The following is a 22,698-nucleotide window of genomic DNA, read 5'->3' as shown; positions in this document are numbered from 1 at the left end:
ACGTATAATACTCCTAATTGAAAGAAAAATACCAATGCAAATACTACTTCTAAAAAGCGTAAAATATATTTCATGTCTGCTGTCCAGAAAGTTTCAACGGTGGTCTGCTAAAACAGGTCTAACGTTAAAAAAGTCAGTCCACTTTTCCAGATTTTAGGACACGTCATGGGCTACTAGGTAAAATAGGTTATTGCTAAAGAGCAAAACGATAGTTTCAAACGTTATGGGGGGCCATACATATTGTGATGAAATATTTTGTATAGGTGACAATGCGGTGTGAACGGAACCACGCAACCCGGTGTCTAAATTATATTCAGCAATACTTTCGTTAAAACACAATTCTCACATCATATCTACTGTGCGCGAAGCGCAACAAAAATTCTGGGTATTACATGACTTTTATGAAAATTAAATGTTTGGACTACGTGAAAACAGCCCCGAAATTCCTTAGGCTATCTTTCTTATGGGGGATTAATCTACTTCTACTTGACAAACTGAAAATAGCGAAAAGTAAGTAAGTAGTTCACAAAATATAAGTAGCGAAAAAAAACCTCTGCGATTAATTGCATAATTATATGCGACGGCCCAACCAAATCTACGTTTTCGGACTTGGGTACTTTTGTGACCATAATTTTCTATTTCCACTTGCAGAAGTTTTTCAATGTCTTCGGAGACGCCCCTTCTGCAAATGAGTAGAAAGTTTCGACTTCACTTGCACGTCTGCTCAAATAGGATTAATTCTAGGGATGGTGTGAACCTCTGAAAAGTTCGGGTTCGTGTGAACGCGAACCTTTTTGAAAGGTTCTGTGTGAACACGAACGTGAACCTCATGACGTCATATTGCTAATTCCAACCCTATCTTTCAATGAAGTGATAGCCTATATTAATGTACACGATACCTAGCGAAGACTCGGGCCACATAATGTCACCTTTCTGAAGTACATATTGGCGTTTTAAACGTTGCTTAATGTATCAACCGCGGTTATCAAATTATATAATAATCTCATAAAATCAATACAATCCGTCGCTTCGCCAACAATTTCGACGTGGACTTACCAGGGAATATAAGCTTACGCCTTAACGGTCTTAGCCAGACCGGACAATGTGTTCGTAGTCTGAGTATTGCTACATTTATATTGAGCAGAGTGTAAAACGGGTTTCTATACTCGCTACCGATACCATAAACAACAGGTTATAGGCCTATAGCAGTAGCCAGCACCTTAATCGCGCGAATTTGGTTTTAATGATACAGTAAAGATATGAAATCAAGATTGATCCCGTACGCCCGCTCGATTTTTTTACATCAGAAAACGATATCAATGTCATTGATTGGTTGAATAAGCATCATTCACTGACTACGTATATCGCTCGTGATGTAGTGTGATTGCGGGTCAAGCGCACAGCGGAGAGTCAGTAATATTCACAAAAGGAAAGCTGGATATTTCGTGAAAATTTTTGTAACAAAAAAGCAAGTAAAACTTTTAGGTTGTCAAGGTGCATGCTCGTTAGCATTGATTTTTTATGCTGCCAGCGCCATGCATAGAGTGACCCACAGTTGAAATGCAATATATTTGAACCAATGATCTTATAATGAAGTGCAAATTACAATTTATTAAAAAGGTTCACAGTGCAGAACCTACCAAGGTTCTGTTGTGAACGCGAACCTCTAATTTTCCGAGGTTCACACACAGAACGCGAACGTGAACCTCACGTTCACACCATCCCTAATTAATTCGACTATACGTAACGAAATGTTTGGTTACTAACTAACTGGTAGCAATTGGAACCATGCTACTCCTTAGGTAAGTAAGAGTATGCATGGCACACGTAACGTTTGATTGGAGTATGGAATATGGAATATGGAATTGAATTATTGCCGTTGCGTACGCAGTTCTCAGTTCGCAGCTTTTCTAGTCGGCGCACCAGTCGCTTCGCAATTTATAGGACACATGAGCAGAGCGAAATAAAAGACGAATAGACGAACAGGCATTATCTGATAACCGTTCGATAATATAATCTCACTAGCAGACCATGGCAAGAATGTGCGTGATTGATGTCTCTGCTAGTAGACGTATTATCGATTAAGCGATGATGTAGTCTGATAAATGGCACGGAAATTGAATTGAACAAGACTTGGCATTCCAGATGTAGGCCTACATTGTACATGTCCGACACGGAAACCATACACGTTGTACGGTAACTGCAGTAAATAGAAATTAGATGGCGTCGTATAGCCTAAAAAGCTGTTGGTTGACCCTACAAAATCTATTTATGTTTTGCTGGTATATTTATAATAACGATAACACATCAATTGGTAAATGTAGCATTTGATACATTTATTCGTGGTCTGACGCATCTGTCGATTTATAGACCGCTCATAGAAACGTATAGGCTGTACGATGCGATTCCTTAGAATTTTAATTGCATTACCAGTGCTTTTGACTGTTACCGCAGTGATCGGTCTCTACGGAGGGCTGCTGAAAATAAAAAGGTAAGTCATATATATATAGGCCTACCTCTTCCACTCCCTGATCGTGATCAATCGCAGTCATCATTTTGAATATGAATTGACATATGATTTTGACTGAAAGTTCCGATTGGTGCTACCAGTAAACGCAGTAAATTGGGTGTCTAAACTAAATATCACTAACATTTTCTCAATCATTGAACCATGAGAGGCCGGTAAAACTCATCAAATGATGAAAGCTATGCTTAATATTTCATATGGAATGGTATCACCGCCTACATATACTCAAAATTAACGAAATGATGAAATTTTACCTTTGTACATAAATGGAAACAAAATGAAATAGATAGTCAATTAATATTTATAGTTTATCAGAGTTGGTGAAATGCGAGGGTATATATAAACGTTAGAAACATGCGGCGGAAATTGAGGAAAGGTATAGTCCAGGGGTCACCAACACGCGGCCCGCGAGGTCATATTTTGCGGCCTCGACCTGATTTGAGATTTCAGAAAAACACATGGCAAAGCGTTTTGAAAAGGTGAAATTGATTTCAATACCAGTTCAGTTTATAAAGAATATTTATCAATTCGAAATACCACAAGACTGCGATACAATGAAAAGATAGGATAAGGTGTCGAAACGACTTGGAGTAGTCTTTGAAATCAAACACCAACTCCGGCCTAGGCGACGTAAAAAGGAGGCACCATGCACACTGCATGAAAAGTAAAAAAAGATAATCCTAAAAGAAAAGATACAAAATGAGGTGGCATGTGACGGAAGGCGAGATCGACATATCAGGTCGTGGTCCGGTAAACTTGAGGGCTGACTGGTGACTAGTATTGATTGAGTAGAAATTGCTTATATTTCGACTTGAATGGGGACATGCACGATGACAGTCGGATAGCCGACGAGATACGGGTCCACAAATTAGGCTCGGCATATATGATGGAGCGATGATCTTTCCTGTCGACTATATGATAGTTGGAAGACGTGGATGCGCGTGTGTCGTACTTTTGATACCGAAGTAAAGAAGTCATTAAAGTTTTCGGGTCAGAGGAAATGACACATAAACTAGGCAATTTCTAGTTTCCGCGTATCTTTTATGTTTACGACACCGAATCTTTTGAGCAGTGATTTGTTGGACACACATCCTGGTCTCTTGTGGCCCTGGCTACGATACGGAGGACCTGATGTAATAGTCTTTGCAGTGTCTTGAGTGCGCTAACACTGGTAGCCCCCCAGTAGAGGACGCCGTATTGTAACTTTGACTGTAATTTGGATTTAAAGAGTATCAGAAGGACCCAGCGCAGCATGTAGTCTCTAATGCTGTAGAAAGGCCACAGCAGTTCCGTCTTCCGTGATTGTTTTGTTTTTAGCAATTCAGCCTGAAAATATTGTTGCTGTTGTGCAAAATAAGCTATTCTTCCCAACATCACTATTCCTCACTAGCTGATACGGCTTCGGCGATGGTAATACCATTCCATGGGCAGAGAATTATCTGATATGAATGGGCATACATTGCCTTGACGTGCAACTGTTTGGCCTATTTTATCTCGATATTAATATGACGCGGCCCGCGATCCCTACGGAATTTGAAAAGTGGCCCGCGACCCGTTTTCAGTTCGCGACCCCTTTTATAAGCTATAGTGCAAGATCGAAACAGCACTTCGTCATCCCCCTCAAAACCTTGGTCTCAGGACCCCATAGAATGATCAAACACAGTTGTGGGGGGAAATGCATATAATTTATAGAATACGGATATCCGATCTGGCTCAGGTCCATGTTCCGCCCTGCATACTGCAGTGTTGGGATGACTCGAGTCATGACTTGACTTAAGTCAGACTCGAGTCAACTTTTTCGTATGACTTGACTTGACTCGAGTCAATTTGGAAAAATGACTTGACTTGACTCGGAGCTTCGAAAATATGCATCGACTCGTGACTCGGAGCAAAATTTACGAGTCAATTTCAAGTCATTATGTAAGCGGTGTCGAATAAATCACTGCATGTTTTGTATGTTCGGATTGTCCGAGATACGCCGGTGTCACTTGTAAGAACAACCAGTCATTCAGTGATTGTACGCTACAAGGTTCTTCTATTGTTAGATCACAAATAAATTGACCGCAAAAGTAGAAAATTGATGTAGATGGCAATGTATCTCTGTTTCTTAGACGACTCGATGCTTATGTTGCCCAGTGCTCATATTTACCAATCCTCTTGTATGATTTAAATCGAACGAATATATTGCGTGCGTTTATATTCTCACGGACGTGTAGATGGGTAGTGTAGGCTATTGAACCATATCAATTTGTTGTAACTTCTCGAAGCTTCTTATTAGGTCCTACATTTTGGCTGTTGTACAGTTACTCACGTACCAGTTCTGCGTGTGCGTGAGGGATACACCGTCCTTTTGCATTTGTATTTCTCTAGATATTCGTTATTTGATTAAGATAAATTATTTATTAACCTGTCTTTCACACAGCTAGCAAAATGTAATGACTTTGAATCATCACTCATACTTCGAAAATTCAATTTGACTTGAATTGTGACTTGACTCGTGACTTGACTTGACTCGACTTGACTTGACTCGAGTCATCTCCAAAAAACGAGTGACTTGACTTGACTCGAGTCACCTTTGAAAATCGATTGACTTGACTTGACTCGAGTCAAAATCTGCAATGACTCGAGATGACTCGTGACTCGAAGGTAGTGACTTGATCCCAACACTGGTATACTGGTCATGGGAGTTTAGTTTATGTGACTATGCGGAAATTAGAACAACGGCAAGGTTGGTTAATAACGTTTTCATATCAATTTCACGACCGTCCAGGGATTTAGATCAGTATAAAATGATAGCACATCAAATGAACTGTCAATTGTGGTCGGTAGCAAGTCAAAATAATGCTCGTAGCGTAAACCATCTATTTGGTATAGCCTACTATAGACATACAGTTTTCACTCCGGAATTGGCTTCCATCTCGTTTATAATATAGCCGTAGAAGACTAGACAATATCAAAATAGTTTGCTCCACCAAACATTCCGGCATTGGTATAATCTTATAATAAGATACTTTGGACCAGGCGCTCTTAACCCTTGAGTTCGCAAACCAGTCAAACTTCAAACCAAATGGTGCGAACCGGCGAAGTTCTGTTAGACCACCATTATGATTATCGCTATATTTTGAAACAAATGCGAACTTGCTGTTTATTATAGGCGTTGTCGGCATTTAACGAAGTTTCATTAAATGTAAACTTCTCACATATAATTCTTGTCCGAAACGAGTTAAAGGCTACTTTGAAACAGTTTCGCAGAACGCATTAAGTAGGTGGTTTGTATATTATATTGTATATTTGGAAGGCATATCTTGGCTCCGCCTTCCCCGTGTTTACAAATGAGCCCAGAAAAAGCTCCGATGGTGGACTTATACAAGGATGTGAGCGATAGGAGCAAGGGAAAGTTTGATTAAGTGACCGAAATTGGTCATTTCGCAACTCCCATATCTGTTCAATGCAGCACATTTTGTGTATGGCATTGTGTATTGCGTGTCTTGAGCGCATTAGTATTGTCTAAATTAATGAATGTTGTAGGTGGACCGCAAATGCTTTACAATATAGAAACAACTACAGAATTTAAGGAATAGGACCATACTTTAATATTATAATAATCTGATACAGTGATATATTAAACTTCATGAAATATTAACATGTCTCTATATACTCGCATTATAGTTCGTTCGACTCACTCGCGATGAACATCCAAAACGCCGGAACTATGCATAGTCCAAATTACAAGAACCTCTTCGAGATGTATGACCTGACAGATTTAGCAATGCTGAAGCCTCTGAAAGCACCCAAAGGGGATTTCGAATTTCTGCTGACACCAAATATTACAGTAGAGGTTCCTGACTATCTGTTTGAAAAGGGTAAGATACATTGACGTCAAGGCGTCATTTCATTCGATTAGTTACTTCGCTTTCGACGTTTATGCTAAGTGGTAGGTAACTAAACTTAATCTTCCTCTGTATACCTTGTTTTTTTACACATATAAAAGTACGACAATGGTGTGACATTTATATATAGTAGAAGGCCTTAGTAATCTACTAGGACGGTGGTTCTCAAGCTTTTTACCCTCCCCCTGGAGGATAGTGATGATTTTCGCGTCCCCTTATATCAAAACATATTGGAAAGAGCAACCACAATGCTTGCAATCCCAACACATAGTTTAAGGTATGGAAAGATATGGCTGTGGAGGAACTTTTCAAATATGAAATTCGGACTATATACACAGAGCAATAACTATAAGTTAGAGGTAAATCGCGAAAAAAACTTTTAGGTGCATAATCTTTTACAAAATAATCATGTGCAATGATAGCGCATAGCTCATATGGATATTTTATCCATTTTGGTGTCTAATCCCTTCCATATTAACCCACTGAGCTCAAACGTACCTGATAACAGGGTGAATCGAAAACTAATGACGCGGGGAGCGTGCCATTCAAACTTGACACTTCTTCACGGGACAAACAATTTTTCTCAACGAATCGCAGAGAATAATTCAATTGTGTATACTTTTGGGGTGCCAGAAAAGGCTCTTCTTATGAGTGACATTCTACGAAATGTGTCCTAATTGACTATACTCGGAGCATCACCTAACACCTACACGCATTTACCAGTTACTCTCAATTCAGACAAGTCTTCTGTAAGTTTCGTTATCAGTCAATATCTAGCATCGGTGTATGGATAGTATACGAGGCAATTTGGACATAGAAAAACTCGTAATATGGGTCAGATTATTGCCGTTGTTTAAACTTGGAAGTTTCAGCACAAATTGGACTCAATCCAAGTTCAACAAAAATAATTTTTCTATGGCGGCTTCACGCCCCCTCCGATGCTTTCACGCCCTCAAGGGGTTGCGCCCCTCAGTTTAAGAACCAGTGTACTAGGAGACATTTTACCTTCGGGCTTATCACGAACCCTTAGACTATAATTATGATCAAACGGTAGATGGGGTGGATTCATCGAATAACGATACGGTAGGATAAAAATAAGACGGCTTCGTAGGTCATGATCACTTTTTGTGTGATCTAATTAGCACCAGAACTTTACATATACGGTCACGTAGAATGCATTCATCTCTTATACCCAAAGGCATATGTACTAGTATGATGGGATGTGCTAGAAAATAATACGAACAAAATAAGCGAGAAAGGTCGACGGATTATTGTGAGATGCAATGCACGGAGGTGGTCAGTAAAAAAGTACTTATACTATTTCGTGGTGCACAAGTGGTTTCGTCTTCTGTCACTACCTACTGAAATAGTTATGATTTTAGATCCCTTACACTTCTGCCTAACATTTTGCAGTTTATTAGGCGAAAATACACTAAAATAGGTAAATTGTACCTATACTTCGAACTCACTCTTTCTACACTTGAACTTCTGTAGAATATTACGACGTTACGTCTATTTCTACTTGAGTATCAACGGACTACTTTGACCACTACTCTGGTAATGCAGTCGAATATATGTCAAATATGTAACATTGGTAGTTACTAGTATAAGAGATGGTATGAACGTGAGGTTCTCGTTCACGTTCTGGGTGTGAACCTCCGAAATTTGGAAGTTCGCGTTCACAAACGAACCTTGGTAGGTTCTGCACTGTGAACCTTTTTCATATATGATGAATTTTCACGTCATTTTAACAACTTTGGCTGAAATTATTTCTATTTCAACGTCGGATTAATCTTTGCATGGCTCTAGCTGTATGAGAAAAAACACTCAGCACTAAACGAGCATGCACCTTGCCAATTTAAAAAAAAACATTTGCTTTGTTGGTAATGTTTGCTAGAAATATTCAGCCTTCCGTTTGTGAATATTTAGTGACTCTCTGCAGTGAGCTTGACCCGCAATCGCACAACATCAAGAACGAAGCTACTCAACGAATTCTGTTTATTCAACCAATCAATTATTGAAACCAAAGAAATTGATATATAGAATGAATAGTTGTCTTATGAAAAACTGTAGCAGGCGTACGGGATCTATCTTGATTTCATTTAATATGTTTATTGCATTATAAAAGCCAAATCTGTGCGATTGAGGTGTTGGCTACTGTATAACTTGTTATTGAGCAAGTCTAAAAAGCGTTTTTTCACTCTGATCAATATCAATGTAGTATAGTCTGACGCCGTAAGAATACATTCTGGTCTAGGCTAGACCATTAAGGCGTAGGATTATATTCCCTTGCAAGTCCTCGTCGAAATGAGTCGTTGCTATACAGGTATCGTGTACACTGCACATTAATATATTACTTTACGGATATGTAGGCTTGAAATTAGTAACATGACGTAACGTGACGCCGTAGGGTCGCGTTTGCGTATACGTTCACACAGAACCTTTTAAAAAGGTTCGTGTTCACAACAACATAATCATTTCACGGGTTCGCACCATCCCTATTAAAGAGAATGAATTACAAAGACAAGGTTACTTTCAGTATAATTAATCTTTATGCATGACGCGGGATGTGCGGCTATTAGCCTACAAAACACAAGGGTATCGGGATTCCCAATTTCTAGAAGCCGTTTTTGTTACCATTACAGATATCGTACTGTCAATAATAGTGGCGATAAAATCCGACTATCGTCGCTCCAAAGAACGGCAGGCGATCAGAGAATCGTGGGGAGGGATGCGATATTTTAACGGCATGAGGATCCATGTTGTTTTCGTAATAGCACTTGCTGGCACGAAAAAAGAGAATCGTGCTATGAAAGCAGAAAGTATCAAGTTCGAAGATATCCTGCAGGTTTCAATGAAAGAAACATATCGGTAATAAATTTTTATTTGGACTTAATTAAATTGATTAAAGGTTAGCATTTACTCGTAATATTGCCATGACTAGAAAAGGACTCGAGTGGCAATTTCATTGCTATTTTGTTTCAAATTATAATTTCTCGATGCCAATTACCGATCTGACATTCGCATGGTAATATACGCATCTCATATTCACGGGTGAGGTGTGTAATGTGAACATTATTATCCATCACAATGCGATGGATCTCTTGGCGCTTCTTCGATATACCCCCGAGATCAAAATTTTTAAACGGGAAATTAAATTCTTTTTTCGTGTTGGGTACGGAATATGAGGGTTCGAAGTGGGTTAGGGTATCCAAATATTAGGATTGTTGGTGAGAGATATTAGGGTTGTGGGTGAGAGATATTAGGCTTAGGGGATGACGGATATTAGGGTTGTGTGAATGACGTATATTAGGGTTAGAGGTGATAAAATCCCCGAACTAGCGTCCGAAACCCCAAACCCTAATATATTTTATCCCCCAACCCTACCATCTGTCATTCTCCTACCCTAATATCTCCCACTCACATCCCTAATATCCCTCACCCACAACCCTAATATCTCCCACTCACAACCCTAATATCTTCCACTAACAACCCTGATATCCCCCCAGCCCTAATATATCCCACCCATATCCCTAATATTGGGATACCCTTACCCACTACCAACCCCAATATCCAGCACCCACAGCTCCAATACCATCCCAATCCCAACACGAAAAAGAATTAATTTTTCCGTTTATAAATTTTGATCTCAGGGGTATTATCGAAGAAGCGCCGATCTCTTTTAGTCACAGTATTTATCAGATTTTCGTAACCAGGTGTAAATACATCCCGACGAGTAATTTTTACTTTCAAAGGGGAAGATTTATGCGATCAAAGACTAAACGACAACAAATCAAATAAATCATTTCGAAAATTAATAAAAGCAGCCATAATCTCTCACAAAATTCTTTTCCTACACCCACGTTCACCAAATGTCACTTTTCACTAAAACATTTGTTGAAACCAGAGATAACCGGGCGTATTATGATCTTTTGACGCGGAAGTTATACAGCAGTGCAGCACATGTATTTGAATTGTATTATTTTTGTAACTATTGTATTTTGCACGCATTCTCCGCCCGTTTCGCATTAGTGTTCTGACTTCTATAAATAGCTATTTTCGATCCTTCTTTCCATAAATTCGGAACTGAGTCGGCTCCTTTTGCATTCTCGGAATTTCGTGTCAATGTCACCGAATTGCTCCTACTGGTGATCATAGTAGAAGCTTGACACTGTAGTCGGGTGATTATAATGAACATGTGCGATATTTGCTATTTTGAGCAAATATTCTTACTACTACTCTCAACTTTTAGGGATATACCAGCCGGCCGTGTGAAATCGTCGGGTGGGCCTTTTGTTTCACGCCCTTGCTCTAATGCACTTTGACTGAGTCAAATTTGGTCTTCGTAGCGAGAAATTTGAACCATGTACCGACTTGGGCTCAGGTCTGCTGTACATTTTGTTACAATAGTGGTTGAAATGCATCTAAAAACTACTTTTCACTTGACAAAATGAAATATACACAATAATTAGTAGCCGTACATCAAAACTGCTGAAGTAGAGTAGGCTATGCAAACAAAATTACTGGAGTTGTTGGTAACACCACTATATCAAAGCTACTTCATTACTACCGAATATTAGATTTAGTACGTTACTGATGATATATGGCTTTTAGAGGAGCGATAAACACATGACGAGCTTGATAAAATGGGGATGAGTCAAAACGTTCGAGAACGACTGTAGTATAACCATCTTCAAATCAATCAATTATCTCAAAATCCATACATTTGTTTTTCAGTGGATGCCTTGTCACATAAGCTATACATAATCAATGTTTCCTCTTCACGAGTCTGCGTAAACTCACCACGGCTGGACTCCTGGTTTACCCGCATTTTTCTGTGATGTGTGGTGTTGAACATAATAAAAGGTCATCACTTCGGTTCGACCCAGGAATTACCCACTTTGACTCAACTTCCGATTTCCCCGAATTTTACGAAACTCTGGCGTTCGCTGCGTCCGACTCGAGTTATTTTATCGCATTTCATTATATTTTCTACAGAAAGAGATAGTGTCGCTTCGTCTGATTACGAATTACTTGATTACAAATTATTGATGTACATTTGTACATCTGAAATGGCCTTCTATTTGGTCTGATGATCATCAGTGCCTTCTGCGAAAGATTTTTTGTTGAACCACAGATGTTTTTTTTTGTGCGCGGCACAGATTTTTCTGCACAGCTTAGAGGGAACATTGGCTCATGGCATATAATAGTAATACGCATACATCAATGTTTAGTTTGTTTTAAATATACAAATACATATATAATATTTTCATTTCGTCGCTCACTGTATAATCAAATATCAAAATTTAATTTTGGGTTAGGATCCCAATTTTATAAGTACTGCCCGCGAATGGATTAAAATGTCGAATGCGGCCCGCTAAAACGTTTGCCCACTCCCGTGTTAGACATTTGCTGTCTTGAATTAACATTTAGGTCAATGTATTTCATATTCTCAACTTTTGTAAGAAATGGGCTGCATAATACAAGAATTTTCGAGTTACTCCAAATTGCTTCGCGGGTCGGATGAAGTCGCTAGTGGGCCGGAATGCGGCCCACGGGTCGTATGTTTGACACCCTGCTGTATGCTAGTATCAATAGTTACGGTATGATAGCTTTGTTTTCGTTACCATGTTTTCTTTGTCAATTGATGTTTTCCGAAGATAAATTCGAAATAACGTAAAATCATCTTGACATAATTTGCACGTTTCACGATTTTTTTCTTGAAAGTCGAAGTAACATGCCATTTCGATCTGGTGGCTGTAAAAAGAGTCAACAAACACGAATCACAGAGTCTGATATCGCTCTAGAATTTAACCAATGTCTCATGCGACACACTTATATCCAGGGTTGCCATCGACATGGGCCCCAAAATAAGGACAATCGAAAAATTAGATTTGCATTTAAAAGCGTTTTTGCACATTCGTTGTATTTATACGAGCCGTGGCATATCACATCCAGACATGGGGTGATTACTTCATGAATGTAATCGATTGCGATTACGATTACTTCTGAATGACGCGATTACGATTACGATTACGATCACAGCAAAATCAGGAAGTAGTCGATTACGATTACGATTACATTGGAAAAGTAATCACGATTACTCACGATTACATTTATTTTTCATCTTAGAAGTTATATTGGAAACAATATATGGATTGCGCTGAAAAGGCCTAATGAGATAACAAACTTCCGTTAAAAAGATGCGTCATTTGCTTATTGCGTCATAATGTAGCCTACCTATTACCCATTATTATAGAGGACGATTTATCGCACCCAACGATTTGCATTCTTGCCAGGTCCATGACTGCCGCACCCCAAATTTCCCAATATGGTGAGGAGCGAGCTCGAAGAGGACTCAAAGTATTTCGTAGACCAGCATAAATTATTGAGTATTTTTGAGAGATTAAATTGACCTAAAAATTCTCTCTAGATATGCTTGATTTTGAAATGCATGCGTCTTACCCTCAACAAAAAAGCATAGCCTACATTATTTATAGTAGGGCTGCATTTGAAACAAATGGTTGTTAAAAACACTTTGTTTAAAACATGTTTTGAACAAAGACTTAAAAAAAATCAAAATTGTGTTTTTTTAGGTTGTAAAATTACGCCATAATTGTGTAAATACTTTTCAAAAAACATGTTGTATGAGCCTATACGGACAATAACCACCCGATTGAGCCGACGTACATCGATATGGGATGATTGGAACCCTCAAAATAGCCGGTTCAACAGTTATAGGACAGATATTTCGTCAAAGGAGCTATATTTACCCTATATTTTTAATTATCAATGTCAATCCACATTCTTGGCGTCATGGCTTAAAAAACATGATTCAAACATGTTTGCTTTAAAATGATTTTTGTTTTAAATGCAACCCTAGTTTATAGTAATAAGCATTTCGGTTCCAGTCAACACCGTGCCACGACACACCAAAAGACACATGCAGTTTCGACCAACACGCGACTTCACGAAGTGTGCTACTAAAGATAGACCTTGGCCGAAACTTGGGGTATGTGTCCATTGTCAATAACCGCGCTGGGTGGGCATGACTAATATAGTCCACGGTTCTTCCAATCTGAGCCCACAATGAAAATGCCACCCGGGCACCCACAGAGCATTAAAGACATGAGAATTTGTGCCTGCGTCTCACGAAAGTTTTTCTTTTAGTCTGCTACGTTGGGATACAACAATATCTTTTGATTATATAACAGACCGGAGGTCACGAATTAACAACATACACTAAAGTAAAACAGGATACCAGACGTTATAATTACGAATTACGTGACCCCAGCTCTACAGGTAAATCTGAACATCGGGACAGAGAGAGGATTAAAAATTATTAATAATAAAATGCGATTACCAATATTATTGACGAAAATCAGACTTCAACTTGAAAATATCACCCTATGAGGGCCAAAGACCAACGTTTGGACTGGGGGACGAATTGCTGTTTTGGTTCTGATTCTAGCTACAACCCACGTTAACATGATAAATAAGCCCATGGCTATGACGGCAGGTCCCAATGTTGAGTAAAGAATTGTGAAATGAGGATTGGCGCCCGTTTCAAGTAGAGTCATATGAGAATAAGATGCAGAGAACATAAAATTCTGCCTTCGACTTAATACAGATAATGTAGGCCTACTGCAAGCTGCCGTTACGAGAAACGGCAAAAACGGCTCGGTTATGATGCAGCTGTTGATTTTCAATGCTTCGTTGTGGAAACCGATATGTTTTATTTGACGAGTACAAAATTTCAAATCTTTGTCCGGTGTCCGTGCGTACTACATAGGCCCACTGCTCGCCAAGCAGCATCGGTCAAACTGCGTTTAACTATAAGCATAACCAAACATCAATACACAAGTTACTATTTTAAACTAGGCAGAGTGGTGATTAATTATCCTGCTGCGAGGTACTGGCGTGTGGAACGTTTTGATAACCTGATATAGAGCACGGCGGGTGTTCTTACAATCAGACTAATGTACGTACATCGAACATATTTATTTGCTGTGGATACTTCTTACGCAATGCCTAGCAAAGCTAATAGGCTACTTCTGACGTAATAATGAGCAATGGCATTTGAAAATCAGACGTTTGTGCTATCACGAGCCAGGTATAATATCTCTTCCTTGTTCACGAATGTTCATTGTTCAGTTTATGTCATAGTCCTTGTACAAATGAAAAGTAATCGTTCTTTCACAAAGAAATCGATTAGATATGGGAAGTAGTCGATTACGATTACGATTACTTCGGAATTTATACGAATGTAATCGATTGCGATTACGATTACTCGAAAATGCTGTAATCGTCGTAATCGATTACGATTACTAATCGCGATTACCCCATGTCTGATCACATCCCATACTTTTCGCCAGAAACAACCTGCTCGAGCAACTCCTTGTTATTAGAAAGTGTTTCATGGATCTCTCGACAGCTCAGGTCTAGGTTTACATTTGCTCTGGGCCAAAACAGCACCTTGGCAGCCCCCCCCCCCCAAAAAAAAAAAAAACACGATGGTCTTGGGTCCCCCATAGGGTGACCAAACTTTTCACCAGGTTTGATGCCTTTGAATGCTCTCCCATAATCGCCGCGAAAAACGTTTGTACGCCTGCTCATTTTAACTAAGCAGATTTAGTCTTATTAGTAGCTAAAGCTATATGTACAATATCATTTAGATAAATTTATCAATGATTTATAGCTTTACTACTTTTGAACTCAAGTGTCGACTGCACTGCGCCCTTTTTCAGTTATACGCAATAAATGCTGCCTTCCCCACCGCTTATTCTGCTTCAGAAACATGGTACTGCTGTTTACTGCTAAAATGACGTCCGCTGCGATAGCTTGGTACAGCCAAAACTGCTACGCCATCATGTACATGCCCTAGCTATCTATCTCACCACTTCGAGGTCAAATCCTGTGCTGTGTACGCCATCGGAGCTCCTTTCATTTATGATGTCATAAAATACCGACGCAAAAGCATAATTTTATAATATTATGCAACACAGATACTGGGCAACGATCGAAGTTTTATAGTTGTTAAAACTAAGACAAAATAAGGACGCAAGTCGAAAACAAGGACATTTCTAAGAAATAAGGACAGTTGAGTTTTCCAAGATGTGGCCCTTCAAAATAAGGACAAATCTTAGAAATAAGGACGGTATGGCAACCCTGCTTATATCGCTGCTACTGATGTGTGCACTGCAGAAGTTCATTCAAAAACCGCTACCTTACTACTTTCACCAGGGACACCAGGAACTGCCGCACCGCAAATCCCGAATTAGGGATTGGCACGAAAGAATCGTAACTGTGTAAATGCAAATAGTTATATGAGTGTGTGTTCTAACTCTGCAAACCTGGCATTTCAGCGGCATTGGGTTAAAAGTTTTGGCGGCAATGCAGTGGGCGGGAAGTTACTTTGGTGACGATTGGTTATATTTCTCCGGAGATGACGATATTTTGCCGGACTTTGGAGTTTTAGTCTCCAACATCAATACTTTGAGGCAGCAATCGCTGAAGAGTGGAAGCTTTCAGAAGAGTTTTCCGATACATTGCGCTTTCCGTCATGTCGGGGAGCCAAAAGTGCACAGAGCTGGAAAATGGGTGGTGTCGCCGTCCGAATACCCGGGAAAGCACTACCCCGCAATGTGCTTAGGGGGATTCTACGGCATGACTGTCAAGCTAGCTAAAGCAATATACAACGCATCGAGACATTATCCTTATTTTCGTCACGAGGACGTTTTTATAACAGGCTTTATGAGGCTTGCTGTGTGCGATTCTCACCTTGAAAACGAATTTCATTTTAGTAATGACAAATTTTGCGCCATTTCCTCAATTCGTAACTCGCATTTTAAGCATTTAAATGTTCTTCCGGATGAGTACAAAAACCGGTGGTTTAAACGAGAAAAGGAAATGCGGTATAATGGTGCTGACATAGTAAAATGCAATATCACTTTTATTTAACAAATGGAAGTCATAAATAGCTCGGCAACTTATCCCGGTGTCAGTGCTTGCAAAACATGCTGCCACCACCCAGCGTAGTATAATTAATAATTTATAATCTCAAGTCGAATAATTTTATCCAAATGCTTAATGATGTTGAAAAGGGGGCTTGGGATAGCTTTGCAGATGTGGCGAATGGGTTCTTGGGCAATAACAAGGAATATAATTATGCCGAAGTCGTTGCCAATTTGGTAAAGTCGTATGGAAGTAGGGGTGCAGAATGTCCATGAAAGTACAAATGCTTGATGCTCTCTTGAACCAGTTCAAAGGAACAAGGGAAGCGATTCCATCAGGAAATAAAAGATTATGAAAGTAGATACCAAGGGCAATATAATGAAAGCATGATCGGAGAATATGTCTGGGCCTTGATGTGGGAAAGTGACGTAGAGTCAGGGCTGTGGAGTCCGAGTCGGAGTTTGACTAATTTTTCGCTTAATGGAGTCGGAATCAGAGTCTCAAATTTTTTTATCACGCCTTGGAGTCGTAGTCAAAAAGTATAGTGGCTGGAGTCGGAGTAGTCGGAGTCGTGGAAAAAATACTTACTGTAGTCGGAGTTTGTGAAAATTATCCTGATTTCGACTCCAACATCTTTATTATGAAAACAGTTGCTTTCAAAATGTATCTTTAAATTACTAATAATAACTAAAATAGGATTTTATGTACCACCAATCACTGTTATTAGTAACGATATTAATAAAACTGGACATTATTTACAAATTGCAATCAGTTGCAAACCGGTCGAGGAAGAAAATCGCAATATGCATCTTTATGATGCAGTCACAAATTGATGTAATTTTTGGAATTAGATCATGATACAGTGACAGAGTAAATACATCGTCGGGTTTTGTAAAATTGTAAAAGTGATGTAAATATAACCAAACGCTGCTTCCCGCTTGGCAAAATGAAAAATATTTGTAGTGTAGCTCAGCTGCTTGGGTCGAACAAAAGACTGTAAGTCCTTGACTAAGTGCATGTAGACTAGAAACTAGAGATATGCTATTTGATTACTTCCTAAATTTCGTTTCTGACCTATGTTTATCAGTAGTGAGAGTGTGTGTGCTTGTAATCAGTATAGTGTGTAATGATAAAATTATAGTAAGTTACACAAGTACAACACACATGCGTCCACATCTTCCAAATATCATATGATCGACCGAAAAGATCATCGCTCCATCAAATATGCCGGGCCTGATGTGTGGAACAGTATCCCGCCGCCCACCCGACAGTCGACGAGCATGTCCAGGTCCACATTCAAGTCGAAATACAAGCATTTACTACAAAATGAATACCATAGTCCATCCTCAAGATTACCGGACCACGACTGACCTATTGATCTCGCCTTCCATAACATGCCACCCCCCTTTTGTCGCTTGCTTTTTCTATACTATCTTTTTACTTTTTATTCAGTGTGAATGCCTCCTCTTTACATCGCCTAGGCCAGGGGTTCTCAAAGGGTGGGCCACAGAGCATTTTGAGGTGGGCCACAGACCTATTTAGAAAATTTCAGAATTAATGTAAGTTTAGTTATATTTTTTATGTTATTCGCTAAAAATATATTCGTATTATCTAATTATACGTAGGCTACATAGCTACAAAGCTTTTCATCCGACCCTGATTAGAGGTAGTGGCCCGTATGAAGTCAGCATGTACAAATCGAAAACGTTAGGGAGAAACGGTGGCTTTTTCTACTGGATATGACAACCTACGGCTAACAGCAACTAAAGTAATTTCAAGCGTATAATAACTGCAGATAATGCTGAAGTAACCAAGTATTCCGGCAGCGTCATATGCCGTATGCCGTTGAAAGAGGTATGCAATGAACTCGCAATGAAGTGAAATTGATGTACAGATTTACTGTATTTCGGCAGGCCGTATTATTGTAAGCTAAAACTAGCCATATAATTGCAAATAATCAACAACTTCTGGCGGAGGTATACTGCGCCACATCAACGACTCTTAATGGATTGAGGATTTATAGGTGCGCATTAATCTTTGAAGTCGGTTTAAAATGTCCGACTGGAAATCAGTGTACATAATGAAAGAGTCACAGGTTGATTGTATCATTGGATTGAATATTCTGACATCGCAACTTCAGTTGTTTGGATACAAGACATACAAAGTAGCCTACACCATGCATATTGAAAAATCTTTCTTCACTTCTCTGTCGTTCCCCATCCACCAATGAATTGTTCGATGCTGGCCCAGAATGTATCACCAAAGTCCCAATCACACAGTGCGGGGATCTGATCATTGTGTTTCGCGACGCGAATAGAGCAGCGGACGAAAATCTACTTAGGAGTTTTAGCTTATGATCTACCAGGGCCGTAACTACCGCACCCACAACCCCAATTGGGGAACTCGAAGGGGCGCACGATTATGTCGTTGATTTCTTTGTTGGAGGATATTTATTAAACTTGAGTTTTTTCGCGCTTCGCGCGATTTCATATCCCGGGAGATCGAGATTAAAATATCATCAGTTAGAGAAAATGCGCATATTTTATAGAAATAGGCATATCGGCGCTATCCATGACCAGTTGACCACGCATTAAACAGGATTTTGACTCTAAGATATCAGGTGGGCCACAGCACATTTTTAAACCGGGAAATGGGCCACGGCCACGGAAGGGCTGAGAATCCCTGGCCTAGGCCAAGGTGGGTGTCTGATTCCATAGACTATTCCAAGTTGCTTCGACACCTTCCTATCTTTTCATTGTATCACATTTTGGGGTGTATTGAACTGATAAAAATTGCTAATAAACCAATGATTAATAAACCTGATTGATTGATTGATGATGATACATCTCTGTATTATTGGCTGACTCATACACAATAGCTACATTTTAATTATACAGGATTGGATGTATGTCATGTTTGAATGATTCATACATATTAGGGTATTATAAAACCTTGAAACAAAATAACCGGCGCGAGCTGGCCAAAACGTTCGACATTGATATGCCCACTGTCCAGGCGCCGAAGTACCCAAGCGCCGAATATATACTATAGTCTAGCTCCCACAGCTTGAGCCGCACGTATCATCAAATGAGACCTGCCGAGGAAAATAACGAGCCCCGTGTCAAAATGAGAATTTGGAATTGTGTTCGTCTCTCGGAAGGAGAAATTCTTTTAGTTTAGTCTTGTGTGAAAGCGATCCCAAAATATCTAGATCTAGTAGAGCAATGACAATCTTTACTGCTTTACCGCGACCTTGGTAGACAAATCTATTGTCACACCAACCTTAATATGACACCAAACCGCTTTGAATGATACAGATACATTTTTCATCATTATTAGACCATATCATCGTAATAACACTCATTGGACTGTCACTTATTGGATATGGTACCGAACACAGTGAACTTGGAAACGACCAAATCAACCACAGAAGATCGATCATCGCGCAACTGAAATTAAATTATGTAAATATTACGTACATGTAGCCTACGCGATAGGTCGGGTGCCGTAGCGACCAAAATTTATTCCCTTCGAGACTATTGATGCAGGAATCACTGACGTACCGGATGCCGTTGCCTGCTGCAGAAAAACGGTTGATGGTATTCTTTGCTCGAAACGTTAAATATAAAGAAGTTGAATAATTGGCACGCAAGCAGGTAAAAATTCGACATATATTTTGACATTTTGGCACGCTGCACACAAAAGGTTGCCGGCCCCTGGTGTAGTAGCTGTTCAAACATATATACCTATCGCGACCGATACCTTATGAACCACTGGCATAGTTTATTCCATCGCCAGCTTCACAAGAGGTTGTTGGGGATTCTTTGTTTGAAACGATAATTACGATAAGCTTATAATGTTTGGCGCGTCGATTGGTAATATTTTGACATTGACATACTTTGATACGCGGCATACGAAAGTCTGCCGACCCAGCTGCTAAATAGTTATGTAGGCCAAATATGTACTGGACAGTGGACATTGTACATTCCTACATACATGGATGCCAGGGGGTCAGGGGAGCTGCATAGTTCCAGGTCACTATTCATATTTCGGATAAAGTTCATGCGACTCCATCATATTTTCAATGACAATTTGATATTATGGAGTTTGTAAAGGTGCACGTTTCAAGTTTAGTCATAAAATTTCATCATTTCAAAACATCACAAGACTGCGATACAATGGAAGATATATAAAAGGTACCGATACGAATTGGAGTAGTCTTTGAGATCAGACCCCCATTCACCTGGGCCTATAGGCGATGTAAAGAGAGTGGCGTGCACTCTGAATGAAAGTAAAAGAAGATAATATAAAATGACAATTGAGAATTGGCATTTCTCCAAGTGGCGCTTCATATTCCTCTCCGGGTTCCTGGGTTGCATATGGAATATGGGACTCAAATAATAGCACAAGACTATTCCGCGCCGGCCACCAAGGCGCATGTGGAGTATGGCCAATGCAATTGGCCAATGGCCATATAATTGATAGTCGCGGCCAACATACGTCGTTCATTTGCGGCCAGAGGTTCTATTTGGCAACTCACATCCAGTGAGGATGTGTTCGGTGGTCGATGTGGTCGGATGAGGGTCGGTGCCGACATGACCATTCTTCTCTTGGACGTGGAGGCGTTCCAAGCTCTAAGAAAATATTGAAGACCACAATGGAACTGATGCATGTCTCCGCTGCGCCATGTAGCGTTCGCCATATAACGAAGTGTTGAAGCTGAACCGGCAGACCACTAAGTGCAAACGTGACCTTGACCAGCAGTTTGATCACGTGGCAATCAAAACAAATTAACGTTTCAAAAAATAATTTTATAAAGTCATATACAGAATCTGATCGAAAACTACTCCATTTTACGATGGTGTTATGAAATTACTAATAAACTTTATTCGACTTGAAAAATATAAAGCTGTCTTAATAAAAATCATCGAAAAACCCTGCCACTGCCACATAGGCTACGTAAATAGTGGAAGTTGACAAATCCCTCTTCGGTACTGACTGTCCCTGCAGGTGATAACTACATACACTACAATTCGAGAACTTCAGAAGATGAGGGGTGTAATATTTCATCATAACACTCATCATAATTTACTGCGAATAGTCTTGGAGAGTTTTTATGTATTTGGATGAGAACTAAAATCGCCTGTAAACCAGGGGTGGCCAACCTGCAGCCGCAGAAGGGAATTTGTGCGACCGTGGAATGTGGATACGTAATTCAATTAGTAGGCCTATGTATTGGCGGCCGTCGACAACAAATTGAATTTATGAATTGACTCCTGAATTTTCGAGAGACTTTAGGCCTGGTTACATGTTCGACTCGACTTGTCGTTCAAGTCGACTCCGGTGATGTCACACGTCATCTCCGAGCTGACTCGTAAAAGGCCCTGTTTACATGATCCTTCTCGTAGCTGTATTGCGGACGACCGAGTTTCGCTTTACCCCTTACAAATATATATTCGTAGTAAGTCTGGTGGGCGAAGGTACAACGACAATGTGTGTTTTGTCGTACTCTGAAACGTTTCTTATCGTCGGAATTAACGAGAATGATGAGATACTCATAATATCGATATTTGTATAGGAAAATAATCTTGTTTACATTATGATTGTAGAGGAAAACAACAAGTCTAAGTTATCAGCTAGCTTTTTCGACGTCAACGAAGATGGGCCGTGGAGTGGACGGGAGTAACGACTGTTTTGAGGCATCACTTGTCGATGCGACTAACATAAGATCATTAACACTCAAATGATCCCCTTGCAAACCGCATGTGTCCTCTAGTTGGTTGGCCGCTCCTCTATAACAGACTTTCTCATGTATGGTGACTCAAGAGTCACGATACAGCAACAATACCAGGAATCTCTATAATAATTTTCATAAAGATCAATATAGAGCACTACTACTAAACTGCTACCCACCAATTAAACTTTGAGAAGTTCCAATTTCAGCACCATCACCAAAAATACATAGGCTACCGTGAATACAATCTCAAAACCAACAATATCAAAACGGCAAGCTGAAAATCGTGAACACCCACTGTCCCACACGCTGCGTTGCGCTGCATCATCACCAGGAGAGTCACAAATCCCCATATCATCCTCCCGGGAGAGACACCAGCTCCATCCCGTCACACGCGCGCTCAACATCAGTTCAACCAGTGAAACAGTATGTACGAAATGCAGCAATCGTTCATGTCTTCCCTTATCGATGTACTGTATAATGTAGGCTACATGCACAATGTACATGCACACTGCACAGCCGCTTCTTCAATCCGTTCACTATGCATGTCGTATTCGAATTGTAACACCGCTACAATCCACATATCTTCCGAA

The 22,698-nt window shown here is 39.8% G+C and overlaps 1 protein-coding gene across 1 annotated transcript; it reads left to right on the top strand.

The window, feature by feature from the left end:
• Positions 1 to 1,788: 1,788 nt before the first annotated feature.
• Positions 1,789 to 18,012, top strand: LOC145457146 (beta-1,3-galactosyltransferase 5-like). Its single transcript, XM_080335313.1, has 4 exons — positions 1,789 to 2,491; positions 6,197 to 6,390; positions 9,063 to 9,288; positions 15,783 to 18,012. The coding sequence occupies exons 1-4, from the start codon at positions 2,400 to 2,402 to the stop codon at positions 16,375 to 16,377; spliced, it is 1,107 nt and encodes a 368-aa protein (XP_080191439.1). The 5' UTR covers positions 1,789 to 2,399; the 3' UTR covers positions 16,378 to 18,012.
• Positions 18,013 to 22,698: the final 4,686 nt, after the last annotated feature.

This window comes from Botryllus schlosseri, chromosome 15 (assembly GCF_051294905.1).
Source record: "Botryllus schlosseri isolate E-star chromosome 15, Bs_hap1, whole genome shotgun sequence".
Taxonomy (NCBI): domain Eukaryota; kingdom Metazoa; phylum Chordata; class Ascidiacea; order Stolidobranchia; family Styelidae; genus Botryllus; species Botryllus schlosseri.
This window is presented reverse-complemented; position numbering and strand designations above follow the sequence as displayed.

What these genes read in the sequence shown, in the direction of transcription:
- LOC145457146 (XM_080335313.1), top strand. Translation starts at nt 2,400, where the DNA reads ATGCGATTCCTTAGAATTTTAATTGCATTACCAGTGCTTTTGACTGTT. An exon ending in GGGCTGCTGAAAATAAAAAG is followed by an intron (nt 2,492 to 6,196) that starts GTAAGTCATATA and finishes CTCGCATTATAG; the next exon opens with TTCGTTCGACTCACTCGCGA. An exon ending in TGACTATCTGTTTGAAAAGG is followed by an intron (nt 6,391 to 9,062) that starts GTAAGATACATT and finishes TTACCATTACAG; the next exon opens with ATATCGTACTGTCAATAATA.